A 24876-nucleotide genomic window follows, 5' to 3' on the forward strand; every position below is an offset into this window, starting at 1 on the left:
TGTTGGTAATTTAAATTATTATCTATTTCCATGAAATTATCAGTGATAGAAGAGAAAAGAGACCAATCCGCTTTATTTATGTTCCATTGGAATTTTGTATTTACACATTCCGCTTTATTAACATTAATATTTGACTTAATAATAATAGCAAAATGATTTGATCCTAATGTCTCGTCCACAACATCCCAATCGAAAAAATGACTAATATTTGCTGAGCATATTGTAAGATCTATTGCAGATTTATTATTGCTATTCGGTCTACGCATCAAAGTTTCTTTACCATTATTTAAAATTACAAGATTACAGTCCTCAATAGCTTCTAACAGATTTTTTCCTATAGTATCTACAGTACTACAACCCCAAACATAATTGTGGCTATTAAAATCACCACTAATTATAAAAGGCTTCTCTAGACTATTAAAAAACTTTTTCCATTCAGTTACTGTGATTTTAAGACTGGGTTTTACGTATATTGAATAAATGTTTATCTTTTTGCCGGATTGAATTTTAATGGATATGCTATTGCACATTAAGTCATTGATTTGGTGAAAAGTAGGACTGTTTTAAAATTTTATTAATTTTTTCAAAAGGATGGCTACTCCATCATATCCATCATCTCTGTCATTCCTAAAGACATTATAACCAGTAAAGTTAATAAAATTACTTTTTTTTAACCAAGTTTCTGATATTAATCCTATATCTATTTTATTGTCATACAAGAATTTTTCTAAATAACCCTTATTTGTTTTAATTGATCTCGCATTCCATTGAAGAAATGAAACGTTAGCCATCACGAGGTAATAATAATTGTGAAATATTGTTTTTTAATAATTCCAACGTTTTTTGATCTAAATTGTGATTATGTATGTATACACCGTTCTTAGGCGTCAACGCCCTTCGGTAGGGATCTATGGAGGAGTATCACCAAGCCGGAAGCCCTTATCCCTTCCCGTACCGCTCCTCCATAGGTCGATCAGACGCCAGTTTATTCCAGACCAAGCCGTAGACTCTATTGAGTTTTATACTACGGCGTTGGCCTTTTATAAATTTCATGACCTAGCTGAGGCTCGAACCAGCGACCGCAAATCGCAAATCCACTAAACTTGTCGATCGACTGAGCCCCAGCTAACTGGACCGTCAAGACCGACTCTAAATTGTGATTAATTTGATTTAATGTTGCTGAAATAAAGTTTACTATTATTTCTCCTATATTATTTTGATTATCGTTTTGTGTTTGTGTTGTGTTAGAATAAATGGGATTATTAAAATTATAACAAGGCTGACTTTGTATTCTTGGTGTTTGCAAAATTTTTCTGCGTGCTTCCATTGTTTCTTTATCTACACTACTAGAATCAATACTACTTGATCTTTTTCGTTTAGATATTGTATATTTATTTGAAGTATTTTCTTGGTCTTTACTTACTGTTGAATAACATTTTTTATATTTATTATTAGCTTCATAATATGTTATATTTTCATTATTCATAACTTTTTTAATATATTCCTGTTTTTGTCTTTCTGTACAATCTGCTCCCTTGTCAGTAGCGCTGTGTTTTCCTTTGCACAATACACAAAGTAAATTATTCGGATTGGAACAATTAGATTTGTTGTGTTCTTCGCCACATCTTTCACACCTATCTTTTCCTCTACATTGGGCACTTATATGCCCAAATCTCAAACACTTTAAACATTGGATTATTCTGGGTGTATAATTTTCCACCTCGTATATCATTTTTTCTATTATTACATTTTTTGGTATAGACTGACCTTTAAAAGTGACAATTACGGTTCCTGTTTTTACATAATTAGTATTACTTCTTCTACTATCTTGAATCACTTTCCGCATAATTCTTTTTACATGTAATACTTCGAATTTAATTCCAAATCTAGGTTTAATTAATGATAATAAATCATTATCTTCTATCTCTTTATCTACCAATTTTATAACACCTTTCTTTTGAGTAAAAAACGTTGGAATATATGCCTCATACTCTTTGCTTTTAAGAATTTGAGAATCAATTAATTTATTAGCACTAGCAAAATTATTTAGTTCTACCTTGATTTTATTTCTACCAACTACTGTAATTTGTGTGATATTATTTTCAATTTCAGGTACTGCACTTAAAATCAAACGGGCCGTGCCGATCCTATGTAATCGACCAATGTTACCGTTTTTATTTTCTATGTGTACTATATAAGGTGCATTATCTCCAAATTGATATCTATGTTTTAATCTTAAATTTATTACTTTATTTAAATTTTGCTTACCTGACTTATCTGTTTGATTTAAATTTGTCAAAGTTTCATCGTTATTGCAACTAAATTTGTTACTTACCTCAATAGTACTACTTGTTTGGTTTTGTTTGTTTGTTACCTTATTATTTACTCTATTGTTATTTTTATTTAATTCCTCATATTCCATCATCCCATCTCCTTCCATTTCTACATAAAATTTACCTTTATCTGGAGGTTCGGGTGGTATACCTTCCATATTATTTGTTTCCTGAAATTTAACTTCTAGGCGCTAAATTTCACACTTTCTTACAGATCACTGGTTTAGTACTTCTTTATACTACTCGTAATACTCAAAAAGTTAAGAAAAAACCTTAAAAATTAATAATTTTTAGGAGAACTTCTAAATAAACTGCCTTTCAATTTGACGTTTATTTGACATTGTTCATAACAAGTTCAACTCACTGTATAAATATATAGCACAACGGCAATGGTTTATTGATGCCATATTTTTTTATTTATTTTCAAAATTTTTAAAAATGATTGATATTGCTAATTTTCTTTATATCTAATACAGGGTGAGTTAAAACTTAAGTACATTAATTTTCTCAGTAAAATTTAAATGGGATACCCTATATTTTATATCACTATTGAAAAGTACCATTACCGTACTTTAATTTGTATACATTCCCTATGTCTAAATTTATTAGTTTTCGAGATATTTTCATTTTTCAATGGACCAGTAGCGTGGCTACCCAGATCACTAGAATTTAATGAACTGAACTGATTTTTTTGGGGTTACTTTAAGAATGAAGGTTATAAAATGCCTCCAACAACAAGAGAGGAGATGAAAAATAGAATACAAATTGTATTTCGAAGTGTTAATTTACAAATGCTTCGTAGTGTAACTAAATTATTCAATGACCGTTTTTAGGCATGCATATATCCATGTGTTAGGATGTTATGTGTTATATGCATGTGTTGGCGGTCATTTTGAACAACTTTGTAATTACATAAATATTTAAAATATTTTAATTTTTTCAAAAATGTGTTTTGTGTTCATGTCTTTTTTGTAAAATTTTTTACTGATAAATTATGTTTCGTTCTTTATTTGATACATTGGTACATTTACATACAAAAGTAGTTTTTATTTGTTTTCACAAAATGTCTGTTTTGTGTTTGTTTTTTTGCAAAATTTATAACTAATTATTTTTCTTTCTTGTTTCTTACAGTTCACAAAAAAGTAGTTTTTAATTGTTTCAAAAATTTTGTAAGTTATGTTGTGGTTGTGTTTTTTTTTGTAAAATTTATTACTAATAATTTTTTTTTCTTTATTTGCTACATTGTTACATTTATTACCAGATTGATAATGGTAGGGGAGCCCAAGCGGGGATTTTTGCAGTTACTCTAGCGCGTCAGATTATCTTATGGGGAGAAACCTGGTACCCTGCAGATGTACCCCTACCATATATTGGCTCTTAACACAAAGGAGTTTGTTAAGGGAGGCCCGAAAAAAAATCTATCTTTAAAAATACTCGAAATTGTCAGTTTAAGATAAGGTAAGTTACGTATGCAAAAGAGTGTATATTTCAAAAATCTGACGATTTGAGCGAAAAAAAGAGAATTGTTTCACAAAAAAAGCGAATATTTCGCGAAATGAACGTCAAATCGAAAAACTAAAAACTACGTGTTCCATATTTTTCAAAAATCTATCGAATGATACCAAACATGACACCCCACTGAGAGGGGTGGGGGTAAATTTAAAATTTTAATTGCCGCGATATTTCGCAAAATAAACATCGGATCGAAAAACTGAAAAATAAATTTATTCTATATTTTTAAAAAATATATCGAATGGTACCAAACACGAACCCCCACGGAGGTGGGATGGAGGGTTACTTTAAAATCTTAAATAGGAGTCCCAAATTTTTATTACAGATTTGGATTCTCTACGCAAAAATAAGCAATTTTTATTCGAAACATTTTTTCGAATTATGGATAGATGGCGCTATAATCGGAAAAAACCATTGTTGGAAATGGAAAATTTAATTAAAAAATGGCAAGACTCCACTAAAATTGAAAATTTTACTTAACTTTTTTTGGTTTTAGGACCTAATAATCACAACCCAATACGTCCCCACAGCGCTCGAGTGACTGCACATTTAGCATACTTTGCTCCCCTACCATAATCAGTAATCGTAAATTGTCAGTTTTAGACAATCTAGTCATGGCTTACTCAAAATTTGGAAAGTTTTAGACCCGTAATTAATAGTTTGCTCTGCAAAATGAAAATATCTCGAAAACTAATAAATTTAGACATAGGGAATGTTTTATAAAAATTAAAGTAGATACGGTAATGATACTTTTCTATAGTGATATAAAATACAGGGCGTTCCATTTAAAATTTCTGAGAAAATAATGTACTTATTTGCGTTTTGACTCACCCTGTATACAATATAAAGAAAATTAGCAATATCAGTCCTTTATGAGAATTTTGACAATACGTAAAAAAATATGGCATCAATAATCCATTGCTTTTGTGCTTATTTTTATTTATACAGTGAGTTGAACTTGTTACGATTTTCATATAAAATTGGTTATAATTTTGTAAGTACTATGTATAACCGTTGTATAACATAACAAACCTTTATATTTTTGTAATGGAGGAGTTAAGATTATTTCGAGTATAAAATAAAATAGAGGTTCCATAGTTCCATTTAAAAAAAAACATAAGTTTGATCTGCCACTATGTTATCGAACACCCTGTAACATTCTAATTAATTTTGAAATGTGAATCTCAAAGTTGGCTACAATTTTTGTTATTAACTTTTATTGCTATCTATTACTATAACGGATCTACGGAGCTTTACCCCACTAATCAATCACCCTGTACATATAATTCTTATAGTTGATAAAAGTATTATATTATTGTTGATTAATTGGCAAAGCCACATAGTATCAAATTATAAGCATTATCAAATAAATCGTATCCATTTAATTGGATATGTAAATAAATTCTAATTCGGTAAGATTCTCCTAAATTGATGCAACCCAACTCCAATTTCGATAAATCGCTGTACCGTTTAGACACGACGATAAATTAAAACAACTCGATCGTTAGAATTAGTTGATGCAATCCGATACCAACTTCAATCCAACTTCGATAAGTCGCTGCGATGCCCCGTTTACACACAACGATAAATTGCAACAACTCGATTGATATCGATAAGTTGCTTGATTTATCGCTGTGTCTAAACGACCATTTAGCCTTATATATGATTGTGTATATTCGTTGATAATAATATGTTGTAGATCAACATGATACATTTTTCTACTTATCTATCCTGTCACTTGTGAAACATTCGACTTTTTTGCATTTCATCGACAAAATTCATGTTTGTCTATTTCTGTGTATCTCTCCCTCCCTCTATACATTCTTCTTTTCAATGTATTTTGTGGTCTAGCTAGGGTATTTCCTAGCACATTTAAGTTTTATGGTATTTTAACATGTTACTTGGTTTTCTGTTCAAGTTTGTTTCAGTTTAAGTGTGCCTTATCCATTTTCGTCTTAAAGTTATTTTTTTACTTTTTCCTCTATTATAGCTTACTGATTCACAATAATTCTGTAGGCTAGAAAGTGTTTATACAGGGTGTCCCGAAAAGATTGGTCATAAATTTATACCACACATTCTGGGGTCAAAAATAGTTCGATTGAAGCTAACTTACCTTAGTACAAATGTGCTCATAAAAAAATTTACAGCCCTTTGAAGTTACAAAATGAAAATCGATTTTTTTCAATATATCGAAAACTATTAGAGATTTTTTATTGAAAACGGACATGTATGATTGTTATTTCAGAAACATCTTAAAACAAAATTATAGTGAAATTTGTCCACCCCATAAAAAATTTATGGGGTTTTGTTCCCTTAAACCCCCCCAAACTTTTGTGTACGTCCAAATTAATTCATTATTGTGGTACCATTAGTTAAACACAACGTTTTTAAAACTTTTTTGTCTCTTAGTATTTTTTCGATAAGCTAGTTTTTATCGAGATGCAGCTTCTTTTTTAATATATTTACATAAACATTTTCTGTGGGTTTTGCTCCTTTAAACCCCCCAAATGTTTGTGTACGTTCCAATTAAACTATTATTGTGGTACCGTTAGTTAAACTCAGTGTTTTTAAAACTTTTTTGTCTCTTAGTCTTTTTTTGATGTCACCTTTTATCGAGATGTGGCTTCTTTTTCAAAATATACATAAAAATGTAAATTACAAATAAATTTTCAGATTATTAACAGGTCTCTATAATCGTACTTAACCATATACAAATATGTGGTGGATTCGACAAATATTCAAAATATCTCGATAAACACTAGCTTATCGAAAAAGTACTAAGAGGCAAAAAAGTTTTAAAACCATTGTTTTTAACTAATGGTAATACAATATTAATTTAATTCGAACGTACACAAAAGTTTGGGCGGGTTTAAGGGAACAAAACCCCCATAAAATTTTTATGGGGTGCACAAAAATTTCACTTTAATTTTTTTTGAGATGTTGCTGCCATAAGAATGCCACATGTCCATTTTCAATAAAAAATCTTTAAGAGTTTTCGATATATGAAAAAAAACCGATTTTCATTTTGTAACTTCAAAGTAACTTTTTTGTGTGCACTATTGTATATAGGTAAGTGAGGTTCAATCAACCTATTTTTGACCCCAGAATCTGTGGCATAATTTATGACCAATCTTTTCGGGACACCCTGTATATAATTTCTAATACATCATTGGTTCATGAATCTTTGAACTTTTTATAGTAAGTTTTGTTCGTACTTCAAATGTGTGCTTAACATAATCAAATTATTTTGATTTTGGATCGAAATACAGGGTGCGGCAAAAGTCAGTTCCCCGATTTGCACAATCGAAAAATATCAGAAAATGAAAATGCAAAACGTTTAATTAGGTCACAAATTAAACGAAAAAAAAAATAATAAAAATATCGGAAAATGAAAATGCAAAACGTTTAATTAAGTCGCAAATTAAACAGAAAAAAATAATAAAAATATCGGAAAATAAAAATGCAAAACGTTTAATTAAGTCGCAAATTTGGGTTACAAAGGTGCATATAAAAATCTAAGCTTTATGTTCGAACTGGTGTCCGTTCACAACGTCTCGCAACGCTACGGCATGTTCGGTTGAGGATTGCCTTGTTCTGACGGAGGTGTTCAAACTCTTCCTCAATAATTGCCTTCAACTGTGGGAGAGTTTGCGGTCGCCTAGCCTAGCCTAGCATACACACTATTCAGCAGACCCCACAACGAACAGCAACACGTGACAGGCAGATGAACGAAACTCAAGGGGAACCCTACAAACAGTAGGGAACACTTGTTATTCGAGGCCGATTGTTAGCATGTATTTATCGCGATTATGCATGAAACTACATAGCGGAAACTGACTTTTGCCGCACCCGGTACAATGATCGTTACTCGTTACATAAATAATATACATATACAAAACCAGTTCTCTATCAAAAATCAATAATAGACTAAATAATTGTTAGAAATGAGTCAATGATCAAGGTCGAAGAAACGAGAGTAGGATAGCAAAGGATAAACGAAGTAAAGACCAAATATGGAATGGTCAGAACGAGAATACATACAAGGACAATAATTGACAATAAGCACAGAAGGAAAATATATATAAATTTGAAGAAGTAGAAAGATCTAAGAGAGAAATTCACAAGGAGACCAGATATGAGGAAAGAAATTCAAGGGAGAATTATGGCTGGTAAACGTATTTTTGCTCTAATCAAGTTATTCTTATCAAGAAGGGATAAGATAAGAATAGTGATAATACCTATTGTATTAGATGCCAGTGAAACATTGACGATGAACAAATCAGAACAAATCATGTTCCAAGTGTTTAAAAGAAAGTCCACAGGAAAATGATTGGAGGAAAGCTACGGAATGGAATGTGGATGAAAAGACCAAAATATAGAACTATTCTGCGTTCCGTAGTCACTTTGCAGTGTGGAAAGCACATCCCAATATAAAACTTATGGAACCTAGCAGCTCAGTGTTGCCGGTTTTAAGCAGAAGTCCGTGTAAATAGAATATTCCAGAAGTCCAAAACATCTTGATTTGAAAATCTGTGGGTTTTATTATTTTTAAATAATTCATAGATACATAGGTACTATGAAAGATATTTATACGATATTAAAGATATATCATTTGAATATTAATTATAATTAGCCTATGATTAATATTATATTTAATAGTTATTTATGATATAAGTGTTAAAAGTGCACGCATGTGAAAGTTTGCAGAATGAGCGAAGCGAATGTACTTTTTAACACGTGTACTTTGTACGCATGTAAGAAGTTATACTTCTATTATATGATTTCAACGAAATAAATATACTTTCAACAGGTTATTTGTATTTACAGATTAAACTAATTTTTACTTACTACTTTCCAAAAAATTTTATTAAAATAATACTAAAAATAAAAAAAAGTTAGATAACACACGGATTCGAACCGGGGACCTCTCGATCTCCGGTCGAATGCGCTACCACCGAGCTAAACTCCCTTTGCTTTGACAGCTTACAAGATTTCTCATACATACTGACAAATTTAATAGACCAAGTGAGGTAGAAAAATACTTTAAAATTTATTTAATATTGTAGCGGAAGAGAAATCTTGGCCGATCCCCGTATAACAGTAAACACCTCGAGAATGACGTAATCGGATGTGCTAGGCCTCGCCGGAGAATTCTGGAAGATACGTCACGTAGGCGGAACAAGCCGATAGCTCGAGATGGGAGTCGATTGTTCCAGAATAACAACTGGGTATAAATACGGGCATATTTTGTGAATGAGTTTAGTGTATAAGATAAATTCGTCTGTAACTTATATAAATAAAGTCGTATATAAATTACGAACCGCTAGTTTTATTGTAATTAGAAGTAATTACACTAATCACGCTACAGTTGGTGTCGGTGTTCGGTTAACTTAGTGCGATATAAATAAGTGAATTACAGAGAGACTTTAAAAGACTTTTGAACTTTATTCGTCGGGAACAACCGGAGTGCGTTAATTGTTCGGTATTCGGAAAGACTTTAAAATACTTTTGGACTTTATTCGTCGGGAATAGTTAAAGTGCGTTGATTGTTCGGTATTCGGAAAGACTGTTAAAAGACATTTTGGAAAGTACGTGTGTGCCGACCAAAGATGTTGCTACAAGAACTTACAGTAAAACAGCTCCGTGAACAGCTCGAGGAACGGGATCTGGACAGCAGTGGGCTCAAGATAGTCCTACAAGCACGACTCGAGGATGTCCTCACGAAGAACGGAGAAGACCCAAAGACGTTCCACTTCCAGTCAGCAGAACAAGTAATCTTATCGAAATTAAAAACTGTTTCTGAAACGATCGATGAAACTTCTAGAAGAAGCGACGAGAAACTTGAAGAAGTTAGTAGACAGAACAACGAGAAATTTGAAAGTGTTTCTCAAAAGATCGATGAAACTTCTAGAAGAAGCGACGAGAAACTTGAAGAAGTTAGTAGAAGAAGCGACGAGAAACTTGAAGAAGTTAGTAGAAAAAGCGACGAGAAATTCGAAAATGTTGCTAAAAGATTCGATGAGACTTCTCAAATAATTAAAGAGGTCTGTAGGCAAAACAACGAAAAACTAGAAGAAGTTTGTAAACAGAACAATGAGAAATTTGAAGAAGTTTCTAGAACATTCGATAAGATGCAGAAAAGTGTAGAGACCGTAGAAGAAAAGATCAAACAGCTAGAGAGCAGGATAACCGATACAAAAGTACAACCATCAGTTAATGCAGCAACGTTAGATCCTTTAGTGAAAGATGAACTACCGAGAGACGAAACGTCGCATAATATGCGATTCAAATTACCACCATTTGATGGAAAGTCCTCTTGGTCCATATACCTTAGACAATTCGAAGCTATTGCGACCGCCAATCATTGGACCGAACAGGAAAAGGCTGTTTCCTTGACTGCTGCTTTGCGAGGTGATGCTGCAGATATATTAAGATCAATTCCTAAGGGTCAAGAAAATTGTTACCAGACCTTGTTCACTCGTCTAGAAAAACGCTATGGAGATGCCCATCTACAACAAGTATACAAAGCACAACTGCGAAGTAGAAGTCAACGAGCAAGTGAGAATCTGCAAGAATTTGAAGCAGATGTGGCTCGTGTGGTGCGGTTGGCTTATCCAGAGGTGCCAGACAGCGTTTTAGAAGAAATTGCGGTAGACACCTTCGTCAATGGGCTGAAAGATAGTGAAATACAGAAAGCTTTACGACTAGCAAGACCGAAAGTTTTAGATGAAGCACTTGCTATTGCCTTGGAACACGAAGCAGCTAGCCAAGCTTCACGAAACAATGGAGTAATAGCCATGGAAAAAGGCGATAAGAGAAAAGATGAACGTTTGGTGGAAATGATACGGAGGGTGATTCGTGACACGATGCCGAAGAGACGCGTGAAGAGGGCTGGAAGAGTTCGTTCAAATATAGATGCTTCCTCGATACGGCCATGCGGTGAAAGTTGTAATCACCGGCTTAGAGTAGAGGAACAGCGTTGCCCTGTGAGACGAACTACCGTAGTTAATGAACAATGGCAGCCCCAACAGTTACAACACGCCCAAGAAGATGATCCATGTATAAAAAGAGTATTGGATTGGATGCGTCGAGGTGAGAGACCTAGTTGGCAAAACATTAGTGCATGTAGTCCGGAAGTCAAGGCCTACTGGAGCCAATGGAATTGCCTGATACTAAAAGATGATCTTTTGTACAGAACCTTTGAGAACGATGATGGTACAGAATCTAAGCTTCAGTTGATTGTACCTAAAAGTAAAGTGTCCGAAGTATTGCGTCAGTTGCATGACGGTACATCAGGTGGACACTTTGGTATTACGAAGACTCTGCAAAAGGTTCGAGAACGGTTCTATTGGGTGAACTGTAAAGATGATGTAATAAGATGGTGCCGGAAATGTGAACTGTGTGCATCCGGTAATGGTCCAGTTGGTAAAAAGAGAGCACCCATGAGACAGTACAATGTTGGAAGTCCTATGGAAAGAGTAGCAATCGACATTGCAGGTCCATTTCCAGAAACCGATGCTGGAAATAAATACATTCTGGTAGCCATGGACTATTTTACGAAATGGACCGAGGCCTATGCATTACCGAATCAAGAAGCTGCTACCGTTGCAGAGGTACTTGTTAAAGAATTCTTCAGCCGATTTGGTGTTCCCTTGGAGATCCACTCCGACCAAGGGCGAAACTTTGAGTCAGCTCTTTTCCAAAACGTTTGTAAATTGATTGGTGCCAATAAGACCAGAACAACACCCCTGCATCCTCAATCAGATGGGATGGTCGAGAGGATGAACCGAACGATGGGTAAACACTTGTCCAAAGTTGTATCTGAACATCAGCGAGATTGGGACCAACACATTCATTTATTCCTGATGGCCTACCGCTCGGCCGTAAATGAAACTACAGGTCAAACACCAACCTGCCTGATGTTGGGTCGTGAAGTTCGGTTGCCCTGCGACCTAGAGTTTGGCTGCGGACCTTCCGAGGAACATGTTGCAGGCGAAGACTACGTTGACCGCCTGAAATTACGAATGAACAACATTCATGAACTTGCCCGACAACACATCCAGATAGCCAGTGACAGAATGAAAGATCAATATGATTCTCGATGCAAGAATGAAAGCTTCGAAGTAGGTGATCTTGTCTGGCTTTATAATCCGCAACGTCGTCGAGGCTTATGTCCTAAACTGCAAAGACAATGGGAAGGTCCATATGAAGTTAAGAAGAAAATAAATGACGTAATATATAGAATTAAGAAGTTACCAAACGGCAAACCAAAAGTTATTCACATAAATCGTCTTGCACCATATGCTGGCTCAAATGAAACAGAAGAAGCACGAGTCCTCCAACAGGAGATGAAAGATGTCGCACAGCCAAGTTTTAATCAATTTATGTCAAATTACGCAGCGAGAAAGAGTGCTAGATTCGGCGTGACCACAGAAGTTCAGCAAGATCTGTTTGGTGTTCCAGAAAACGTCTCTCTGGCCCACTGTGTTGCCCAAGACCTCGAGATGACTAAAGGAATATCGTCCGTATTCAATGGAAAGTTCGGCCGCCTGGACGAGTTAAGAAATCAGCAGCCTAAAATTGGAAGAGTACTGCGATTGGAAGATGGTCCTCGATCTTTGCTGTATATGGTGACCAGAAAGTCTTATACGGACACGCCAAGCTACGAGAACATATGGCGTGCTCTAACTAATTTGAAGAAAATCGTGTGTAATTATGACATCAAAAATTTGGCTTTACCAAAAATAGGCCATGCAGTAGAAAATCTGGATTGGAAGATTGTGAGAAGCATGCTTGAAGTGGTCTTCAGAGGAACTGGTGTACAAATCACTGTGTGTTGCATGAACCCGAAGATGTCGTACCCTTCAAAGACAGTAGACTGTTATTTCTTCTTGAAGGGTGTATGCAGAGCTGGAGAGTCGTGTAGATTCCGCCATCCTGGGCCTTCATTTAGAGTTGCTGATCGAGACGCTCAGATCTTAAGAGGGGAGCAGTGTAGCGGAAGAGAAATCTTGGCCGATCCCCGTATAACAGTAAACACCTCGAGAATGACGTAATCGGATGTGCTAGGCCTCGCCGGAGAATTCTGGAAGGTACGTCACGTAGGCGGAACAAGCCGATAGCTCGAGATGGGAGTCGATTGTTCCAGAATAACAACTGGGTATAAATACGGGCATATTTTGTGAATGAGTTTAGTGTATAAGATAAATTCGTCTGTAACTTATATAAATAAAGTCGTATATAAATTACGAACCGCTAGTTTTATTGTAATTAGAAGTAATTACACTAATCACGCTACAATATAAATATTAATATCGCTTGGCAACACTGTTCTTCATAAGAGTCTGTACTGAAAGGTGACCATGGAACGCAGTATAGTGAAGATGTATGTAAAACCGATTATCGAAGAGATAATAAAATCACAATGGCTTCGATAGTTGGGGCATATTCAAAGGATACCAAACACGAGACGACCATAACAAGTACTAACGGGAGGACATAGAAGAACTTAAAACTCCTTAGTGGAAAAATATAGCAGCAAACAGGAATGAATGAAAAAGAAAAATAAATCAAGCCACGGGCCTTTAAGGTCTGGAGATCTAAATTATATTAAATATACAAACTAAATAAATTATCGAAGCATTTTTCCTAACAAATTACAGTCTCCAAAAAACATTTTGTGGAGCACGGTACTTTCATTACACACTGTAAACATTTGTTTTTAAAATTTCAGAGTAAACAAGAAGCTCTTAGTAAACTACAAAATGCAGACTCAACTGGTACTAATCCTCAAGATACGGTCTCCTTCAAGGATATGTTACTACAATTTGCCAAATTATCTCAGACTGAGCGGAACGAACTGATCCAAAATGCCATCAAGCCACCTCCACCATATCCCGAAGTGACAGTTCATCCTGTACCAACTTCAACACCACCTCCTACAAATTCCCTATTGCACGGTATTCTAACGAAGGTAAGCTTTCAAAATTTTCTAACAGACAATTCTATTTTTTAAAAACAGCGATTTACGAATGACATATTGCTATATCTTTCATGTTCTACTGTATGGAGTAGAAGGGGGACTCTAAGTGAGGCTATGAAAGCCTTTGAGATGAGCCTAACGGTTCAAAGCCTTTGAGATGTGGCCATACAGACGACTACTAAGAATAAACTGGGTCTACAACACGATGGGCAGACCAAATGAAGACTCTGGTGGGAAAATCACTAAAGTGATGCTTCTATGTAACTTTGACTGATTCCCGACATATTTTTCTTATTATTTGAATCATCGATGTATATTTTTAGAAAACTCTACTTCTATGTGAAAGGTATATTTAATAAAATTTTAAAAATCCCAATCGATTAAGTAAAATAGGTTCATTCAGAACGTTTTCGGACCTATCAGTCCATCATCAGTGAATTCGTGAATACTTGCTAACTAGCCCCAGAACCAAACAATGGTCGTACTTAAAATTCAATCTACATTACAGTATTGTGAAATTGGATAGGCTAAACGCCGATGTTATAAGAATACCTCCGGGAACATGGTGAGACTCTAAACGAGAACCCTGATCGTACTGTCCCTGACCGTTAAGACCTCGTTGGCCCAAGATGGTTGTCAGGGTTCTCGTTTAGAGTCTCACCATGTTCCCGGAGGTATTCTTATAGATTGAATTTTAAGTACATTTTTAGGTAGGATTTTTTCCGCTCGAAATTTTCATAAATTTCAAAATTTATGCTTAACTTCTGAGTGGCATTTTCCTTCTGCGGACGTGGACTATAATTTCAACGATTTTATAGAAAAGCTTGTCTCTATCTTCAATAAGGCATTTCCTTTAATTTCAATTAAGCCAAAACATCACAAACCCTGGGCTACCAAAGGTATCCGCATATCAGCCAAAAATATGCGTTCACTATTGTATATCAGGAAATTTGCTACCAACGTCTCTGTCACTCAATATATCACCAAGTACAGGGTAACCTATCTAAAACTCATCAAATCATCTAAAAAAGCCTACTATCAAAATCGTATGGAAAGCTCTAAAAGTGTTGCAAAAGAAACTTGGTCCATAATAAACGATCTTCGAAATAGAACTCACGCAGTTCAAACATTTGCCCTTCCAGACCCGGAAAATTTAAACGAATATTTCGTTAATGTGAGTAAAAATATAACTTCTACTATTTTGCCACAAAAAGATCCCATTTCCTATCTCCCCAATTCAGGAGTGTTCTCGAATTCATTCTTTTTAAGACCAATCGATATATCTGAACTGATCCAAACTATCAATAGTATCAAAAGCAAATCATCCTGTAGTACTGATGGACTATCCATAAAAATCCTCTCAAATCTCACAGAAAATGTGTTGGAAATCCTCGTCTCACTAATTAATGATTCCTTTGAAAGAGGCAAATTCCCAGAGTGCCTAAAGATAGCCATTATTATTCCTCTTCATAAGGGTGGTGAAAAATTACTACCGGTACTTTCAAAAATTATTGAGAGACTCATAAAAACCCGTCTTATGTCCTTTCTCATTGATAACAACATCTTATCCCAAAATCAGTTCGGCTTTTTAACTAATAAATGTGCCACTGATGCCTTGTTTTCTGTGCTTCATGAGGTTTACCAAGCACTAAACAATAATCTTTATACTGCCACTGTTTTCTGTGACTATGCCAAAGCTTTTGTTTGTGTAAATCACGACATTTTGATTAAAAAACTAAATTTCTATGGGATTCGAGGTATTTCTTTGAATTGGTTCCAATCTTACTTAAATAATAGGAAACAACTAGTTAGAGCAAATGATACTGACTCTAGTTTCAAAAACATTGTATGTGGAGTACCACAAGGTTCAGTATTGGGTCCTCTACTGTTCCTTATCTTTATAAATGACATCACTAACTTAAAAATCGATGGAAAAATTTTTCTTTTTGCTGATGATACCAGTATCACTTGGAGCAACTCAACTATTACATCTCTTCATGCAACTAGTAACTTCTGATTTGCTTACGATAAAAACCTGGTCTGACTCTCTTTTAACGTGGATAAGACAGTAGCATTATCCTATAAAAGTGCTCTTCAACCCCTGCTTGTTAATAACAGCCAGATCTCTACCGTTGATTCTGTAAAATTTCTTGGTATTTTTTTAGACAGCAACCTCAAATGGTCCCTTCATATCGATTTGTTAAGTAAGAAACTCGCCTCAGCCTGCTATGCTATAAGATCTGTTTCGAAAGAACTCAATTTAGCATCTTCTAAACTAACATATTTTTCTTTGTTCGAGTCTCATCTTCGATATGGTCTTCCTTTTTGGGGTTCTAGTACAGCTGCCCAATTAGATGTTATTTTTAAATTACAAAAAAGAGCAATAAGGTATCTGTTTGGCCTCAGAAGAACAACACATTGCAGAAGTTACTTCAAAGATCACGGCATTTTAACCCTTACATCTTTATATATTTTAGAAACTGTTTGCTTAATTCGTAAACACATGCATGTCTTTCCAGCAAGGCCTCGTCATGACTACTCCACCAGAAATTCAAATTTTGATGTCTATTTACCGATCCCGTCCTCTGAGTTAGTAAAGAAATCTATATTATATTCCGCAAAAAAACTATACAACCATCTTCCTTTACAACTCAAATCTGCAACATCTTTCCCCAAGTTCCGTAAAATGACAAAAGCTCATCTATCTAAAAGACCATATTATTCAGTAGAAGAGTTTCTTAATGACTAACTAAGAAATTACAGTAATGTACAAGTAACCAAACTTATCTATATTTGGGTGTCACATGCAGCAGCTTAAACTTATTAGTTCCTATGTCTATAAATAGTTTACTTTGTTGTATAATCACTTTGCAATTTCTATAAATTGTTGCAATATATGGATTTTGTTTTTTTTTCTTTACTTTATAACTTATATTTTGTATTTATGTATATTTTTTTATATTTTTTATTTATTTGACGATTTATCAAATTTCAGAAAATTGTATTTGTTATTGTTATTGTTAGATATTATTTATTTATTTTTTCTGACTTTAATTAAGCTTTGTCCATAAAATTTGTATTTTCAGTGACAATAAAACATATTTCTATTCTATTCTATTCTACAACCATTGTTTGGTTCTGGGGCTAAAGTCCATTCATTTTACAGATTCCCAACTGTAAACAAACGCGCATGGAAGCTAAACAGGGTCGTCGTGAAGTGTATCTTAAAAACCAACACGCTACCTACAATTTGAATTTACAGACTGACCCGTTTGGACCTGTAAAATGAGAATCCGCCTCGTTTAGGGCAATAAGTAACATTTAACAGCCTCTTATTGATGAATGAGACGGCGAATAGTAACACGTGCGTTTGTTTATAGTTGGGAATTTGCTATTTGAATGTGGTTTAGTTAGCAAGTATTCACGAATTCACTGATGATAGACTGATAGGTCCGAAAACGTTCTGAATGAACCTATTTTACTTAATCCATTGGGATTTTTAAAATTTTATTAAATATACCTTTTACATAGAAGTGGTTTTACTTCATGTTACGAGTTTTTAACTATATGGTATACAGCCAACCCAGGGAACTTCCCGATTTTTAGTTTGTATATTTTTAGCGTTTTTCACTAGTATAACAGTCCTCTTGCTACTAATATTGTCTTTTATTCTCTAATTTTCCTGATAATAAATTTTCTATTAATTTTCAGTCTCCTACAAAACAAAACACCAAAACATCATTTAGTCCTACACTGGCACGTCTTTTGACAGCTCCAGAGAGAAGTGCGATGAGTAACCAGTCTATTGCTTCATCTACACCAATGTCGAGTAATGCTGCGCATCCTTCCAATATGTCGATTTCAGAAATATTGTCGACGAGTAAAGTAAGTTAACATAATTTTTTTTAACAGTATGATTATTTCAAACTACATAAATATAGTATTTTTACTACAAAAGACAGATTACGTAGGTCAAAATTTTTACGTATGAGCACTGTCAAAACATTAGAATGTGACTTTTCATCATGGCCACGTTTATGTCATTACTTGTCAGAGATATTTTTCTTTGTTTTTGTTTACCTACTATAAAAATAATATCTATAATTATTTATTCTAATTAATGATGTCAATTGGCTTTCATTACTTGCCGAAATATATTAATAGAATAGAATATTATCATAGTGTAGGTATAATCATTAAAATAGATTATTTCACAGCTCACAGCATAATTGACCGCAACCAGCAACACTGAACTGTCATTTGCGTTTGAATGTATGAGCAGCGTGGGTACAAGGGCGGATCCAGAGAGGGGGCCATGGCCCCCTCCGAGAATTTAAAAAAATAGAAGTTTAAATACTTGCAGTTCAAATATTTTTAGTTTTAAATACATACTTATATATGCACAAAACAGGGGATACATATTATGTCTTCTGAACTATAATTTAACAAAAGCAGTAACGGAAGCTTCAAGAGGACATAGGATTTTTTGTAAATAAAAATGTTGATAATTTTACAAAGTGCCATTTGTTAAAACTACTTTGGCAGCCATCAATTGTATCAATTTCAATATTCTGTACACACAAAGAATAAAAAAGAAATTAGGCGTTACTTGGGTCACCATCACTTAGAACAAAGGAGTTGGTTGGTACTTTCGCACATTAAAAAAGGGATTGTTATGCAAAAGGGATATATATTGCGTTTTATTTTCCAAAAAAAAAATATGGTATTTTTGGTATGATATTTAAATATTTATTCTTCTTGATATAGTAGTCATGTTGTGACTGGCTGATTGACATAAAGTCCATGCCATTAAAAAATACCAGATAGACTTCCAGAGGTCTAGACAGATACAAGCAAATAGAGAAAAACTACGACCAATAGTAGTAGAGTCTATAGTGTTCTTAGGTCGACAAATTATTCCTCTAAGAGGCCATCGTGATGATGTCCTTCTGTTTCTGGAAGAAGATGCTGGACCTAGCAATGAGGGAATTGTTAAGGTTTAAAATAGCATCAGGGGATAAGACTCTTAAACAACACCTATCCAAAGCATCCTCCCGAGCAACATACGTTAGTGGCACGAATCAAAGTCAATTGATAACATGTTGTGGTTGTGGTGAACAAGTGATTGAACAAATAATGAATCAGGTATCGCACGTGGAACAGCTTTTTCTAAATTTGAGATACATATTATGTACTAAAAAGGAAAGATTACCCATGAGCGATCATATTAAAGACATCTTTTCTATGTTGCAGAAAACTAGTACCAGTACTATAAGGACAGCTTATTTAAGTAAATATTATACAAGTACTGCGTTGGCCAATTTTTTTTTGTGACACGTTGACAGACAAATACAGCTTGTTTTATATGTTTGTTCATGGGTAATCTTTCATTTTTCCCACTGTACACAATAACAACATTCGTGAAAACTTTTTCAAGTTCATTGACGATTATGAGAAGATAAAAATAATTAGTGAAAATCAAGAATGAGGGGAAGAAGAAGACCTGACAGGAGAAGCATTGGGAAAAATAGTATTAAACTTGTTGAAAGAACTGCACTTGGATCCGAAAAAATGTGTAGGAATCGGTACTGACTTTAATAATACTTTAAAAACGATTAATTTTGAATGTCTTTGTGGCACTCAATAGTGTGTGAAAAGTGCCTTAAAACTCACCATTGTAACGGTCTCCCTCCCAAAAAAAAGTTCATGGCCCCTCCCGAAAATCGGTCCTGGATCCGCCCTTGCGTGGGTACGTACACTTCGCGTCAAAAAAACTGGTACAACTCTTATAACCGAAAATCGTGTTTTTCAAGTTGTGTAAGTTGATCTTGTCACAAGTGTCATTCTAATTTCTAGGGCAACGTTGCCAGTTCAACGAAAATATTATATCAAACTAGGTAAAAACGGGGCTGAGCGACAGACCGCATTTTTTAATACAATGTGGTAATCTGTACTACAAAAACAGTGGTAATTTTCCGTCATCTCAATTAAGTATCCATACATTGATTCGTGTTTTATTAAAATTTATGAAAATATTTCAATTCAAAAATAATGACAGATATAAATCTTGACATGACTTTAAATTATTATGTTTAATGTCAAATCCAGAGGTGTGATTGGTTTCTCGTAAATTGTAGGGCAAAACCTGGAAAAATTAAAAATTTAATTTGAAATTAATACAAAATGAATAACTTTTACGGTGAACAAGTATGGAATTTAAATATATGTATTACAATTCGAAATATACATTTTAAACGTTATATTTTTGTATTTAGATTTAGTGCAATTCCGTTATCTGTGATGGCAACAACGAAGTGATTCACGAACAATAATTGTCAGTCTGAACACAGGTTTACATTGGGAAAAAAAGTGTACCAGTTTTATATGACGCGAAGTGTACGAATGTCTAAAATATTTAACTAAAATTATTATTTTTTGGAATATTGAACTTAAATAATTGTTTTAGAAAATTTATATTATTGATAATAATAATAAATGTTTGTGGTTATTTAATTAATATAATTCTAAAATTCTCAATGTAATCGCGATTACGTTTTTCTTATTAAAATATTATACCTACCATGTGGACGCTTATTCAAGATCGGGAAGTTCCGTGTTGGTGTCGTATTTTAGCTGTGCTACACAAATTTCAATTCTAGAGTTGATGTTATGGAATATCATTATTTTCGTTAACATTAACAAATATTTTGGCATATAATTAATATATTTCGGCAATTGATGAAATCCGATTGACATCATTAATTAGAATAAAGAATTAGATATACTACATTCGCTCTCGCGAGATTTTTTTTGACACTGACGTTAGTAATTTCTTTTTTGAAAAATTCAGTTGTCAGAAGTGACTGGAAATTACTACAAAACCAACGCACCTACTCATATCCAATATTATTAATAGTAAACAGACATAAAAATAACATAAACCTTACGCCAATCAATATTTATTTATTTAAACCATTATAATGTATTGATAGCAAATGAGAAAATTATTTATTGTACAAAATAAAAATATTTTGTAGAAATAAACTTCACAAAATTTTATGAGATGAGTAGACACTCCCACTATTTCTAATAATTCTTCTTTTTTTAATGAAAGATTAAGTTGATTTGAGTTGATTTTAGCAGTTAATAGTGTGAGGTAGGAATTTTTGTGTTGTACGTTTCCTATTCCGAATGTCTCAAAAAAAATCTCGCGAGAGCGAATGTAGTATATTATTTTTATAGTAAACAAAAACAAAGAAAAATATCTGACGAGTAATGACATAAACGTGGCCATGATGAAAAGTCACATTCTAATGTTTTGACAGTGCTTTTACGTCAGAAATTTTGACTTACGTAATCTTGCTTTTGTAGTAAAAATGCTATAGTTAGTATGTCCTACTAACACTACCTCATCAGCATAAATTAAGCACCAGGGAATGTTACCCTGTAGTTTCGCTGTTAGCTGACCCAAAACTAATGAGAATAAATCAGGACTAAGCACGGAGCCTTGGTACAATCCTACCTTCACATGAAATTAAATGGCCAATGTGAGGTTTCAATCCTTAAATTCCAACCACGTGGGAAGAGTCCTATGTTGCTCTGGGCAATGTCTAGGAATGTTTGCAACATCATCATCATCATTCTCTTTGCCTTATCCCTATGCGGGGTCGGCTTCCCTAATTGCATTTCTCCACACAATTCTATCTTGGGTCATATCAATGTTAATCCCCTTTACCAACATGTCATGTTTGCAACATCACTAAATATTATTAAAAATATGTAGTAGGTATATCATAACAATTTTCAACATTTAAAGGGTTTTTACCCAAAACATTTTGGTGGCTCAGGCATGCTATTTTTTTGGCTTTTAGTAACACTGATACTGATGATAGATTTTTTTAATCCCAAAACGTTCTGTGATTTAATGTACCCCTTATTTAGGGAATTTTAAATATACCTTTTACAAAGGATCTCGTATTTTTTTAGAAAAGCAACCTTGTTTAATAATATTAATTTATTGTTGAGAGTGTGTTTTAGAGGATTCTATTCTATATGTATATAGTCCAGGGCGGATCTGTTTTGAGATGGACGTTGAGAGGTGACTCGAATTTTTCTGCAGAAATGGCTTGGAATTAACCTATATAATAATAATTGAGTTATCCTCCCACTCAAAAAGGTCCGGAACATTGTTTAAATAATCAAAATGTCAAAAAATGAAGGAAAAATTCGATTTTTTTCTTCGTTTTTTGAGTATAATATTTTTACAGATGCGCCCTGGTCTAATAGTCTATTGTCTATTCTAATATAATCCATGAAGTATTGTTACCTGTGTGTTTTAGAAGATTCTATATTCTATATAGGTATATAGTCTCTTCTATACTTATAATAATCTATGATGTGGGTCATACTGAATTGTAATTTCTAATAGACTGTTTATCGCTTTTTGTAATAATTATTCAGAAAGTTACCTTGAACCCATTAGACTATGCATAACTAATCATGATTCTCGTAGATTATTTGTATGTGTATTATATAATTTGAATTCATTTCTATTTTCAGGCTTGCAATGAAATTACTATTACTCCGGTTGATGCAGAGTACAACGTCACTCCAACAAAAGCAAAGAGCATGGTAATATTTTTATTTATTTATATACATTTATATACATATATGTACATATAGACCGGACAGTATCGTCGCCCCCGGTAGCGGAATTATTCCGATTCGATTTTTTTTGCACAAACTTACTCAAAAAGAGGTCCTTATAATATATCCACAGGGTGCCGGGCCGTGCCGTGGTCGAAAAATTGTTAAAACAATTTTTTTAAACAAATTCACAAAAATAATTTTTTCATTTCAAACAATTTTTTTGGATAAATTGGGTCATTCTGAGCCAAAAAGGTCTCTTGTCATTTTTTTCTAAAATTGTTTGTTGTCGAGTTATATGCGATTAAAAATTTTGAAAAATGCGAAAATGGCCATTTTCAAGGCTTAATAACTCGATTAAAAATTATTATTATGACATTCAAAAAGTGACCAAATCAAGTTCCAAGCCCTTCTTCAAGGTCCTGAAGCGATTTTTGTCATTATTTTATTATAAAGTTGTTATTTTTAATTATTAACAATTAGCGCTATAGTCCAGGATGTATCGTCGCCCCCGTTAGTGAAATTATTCCGATTCGATTTTTTTACACAAACTTACTCAAAAAGAGGTCCTTATAACATATCCACAGGGTGCAGTGCGATGCCTTGGTCGAACAATTTTTTTTAAACAAATTCACAAAAATAATTTTTTTACTTCGAATAAATTTTTTTAGATAATTTGGGACATTCTAAGCAAAAAAGGGATCTTATGAGTTTTCTCTAAAATTGATTGTTGTCGAGTTATACGCGATTTAAAATTTGAAAAATGCGAAAATGGCCATATAACTCGACAACATTCAATTTGAGAGAAAAATCACAAGAGACCTTTTTTGCTCAGAATAACCCAAATTATCTAAAAAAAAATCGTTCGCAATGAAAACATTATTTTTTTGAATTTGTTTAAAAAAAATTGTTTAAACAATTTTTCGACCACGGCACCGCCCGGAATCCTGTGGATATGTTATAAGGACCTCTTTTTGAGTAAGTTTGTGCAAAAAAATCGAATAATATCGCTAGCGGGGGCGACGATTCAGTTGGACTATAGCGCTAATTATTAATAATTAAAAATGGCAGCTTTGTTATAAAATAATGACAAAAATCTCTTTAGGACCTTGAAGAATTGGTTTGAAACTTTATTTGGTCACTTTTTGAATTTCATAATTATAATTTTTAATCGAGTTATTAAGCCTTGAAAATGGCCATTTTCGCATTTTTCAAATTTTTAATCGCATATAACTCGACAACAATCAATTTTAGAAAAAAATGACAAGAGACCTTTTTTGCTCAGAATGACCCAATTTATCCAAAAAAAAAATTGTTTAAAATGAAAAAATTATTTTTGTGAATTTGTTTGAAAAAATTGTTTAAACAATTTTTCGACCACGCACCGTCCGGCACCCTGTGGATACGTTATAAGGACCTCTTTTTGAGTAAGTTTATGCAAAAAAATCGAATCGGAATAATTCCGCTAGCGGGGGTGACGATACTGCCCGGTCTAATATATTATTGTACGAATGTATTGAATAATATGAAGCTGACCGAAGATGTCAAACGATACATCAGGTCTTTCTTGTTTTTTGTTATTACCTATAATTGTTAAAGACATAACGGTAGAAGAACCAAAAATAAAAATAGTGGTGTATTATTATTGCAAAATAATAATTTCCAATCATTTCAAAGAGTTTGACGACTTAATCTCAACATAAATAAAACAAAATGGATGCTGGTGAGCAAAACTCCAAAACCTGCCAGACAATTGAAAATAAAAAACCAATTAATTCATCACGTAGACTCATATGTATACTCTGGAACAGTTGTCAACTCGAAATGGGATCAGACAACCTAAATACAATCTAGAGTTGAAAAGGCCAGAGCAACATTTAACAACATCAGAAATATATTCACTCATTCCGACATATCTGTGGGATTCGTTAAAGACAATCGTAATAAAAGTCCGTGTGATGTTTAACAGTTTTAATTAATAAAATAGATGACTAAATTATAGATACTATTAAATTGACGAAATGTAAAAGTGTTTGTGTAACTGCGACTAAAATTTTACGAGTTCTCACAAAAGAAACTGTCTTTGAAATAATCGCGTTTATCTACTTAATATATGACCGGCTTGTCAATATATAAGTACAGTAAAACCTCGATATAGCGGACCTCTATTTAACGGACTTCGGATATAACGGACAAAAAATCCGGTCCAATGTAAAAAAATTAAAAACGCCTTGTTAATATTATACATACTTAACCCTACCCATACCAAGATACATTGAATAACAACGGGGTCCCCGTGGATCCCAAACGCTACATTTTACAAGGAATTTCAATAAACTTTTTATTCTAGCATAATGAGCACACATTTCTAAATAGTCTAATTTATTTTAAACCTATTTTTAT

The 24876-nt window shown here is 33.6% G+C and overlaps 1 protein-coding gene across 3 annotated transcripts in view; it reads left to right on the forward strand.

Moving 5' to 3' along the window:
- LOC126889942 (uncharacterized) overlaps positions 1–24876 on the forward strand; it is a 138378-nt gene that overhangs the window by 101825 nt on the left and 11677 nt on the right. For all 3 annotated transcript variants that reach the window (XM_050658695.1, XM_050658696.1, XM_050658697.1), the window contains 3 exons: positions 13579–13818; positions 17539–17712; positions 22387–22458. In XM_050658695.1, coding sequence (XP_050514652.1) covers positions 13579–13818; positions 17539–17712; positions 22387–22458 — 486 coding nt within the window. The remainder of the gene's footprint in view (positions 1–13578; positions 13819–17538; positions 17713–22386; positions 22459–24876) is intronic.

Source organism: Diabrotica virgifera, chromosome 8 (assembly GCF_917563875.1).
Source record: "Diabrotica virgifera virgifera chromosome 8, PGI_DIABVI_V3a".
NCBI lineage: Eukaryota > Metazoa > Arthropoda > Insecta > Coleoptera > Chrysomelidae > Diabrotica > Diabrotica virgifera.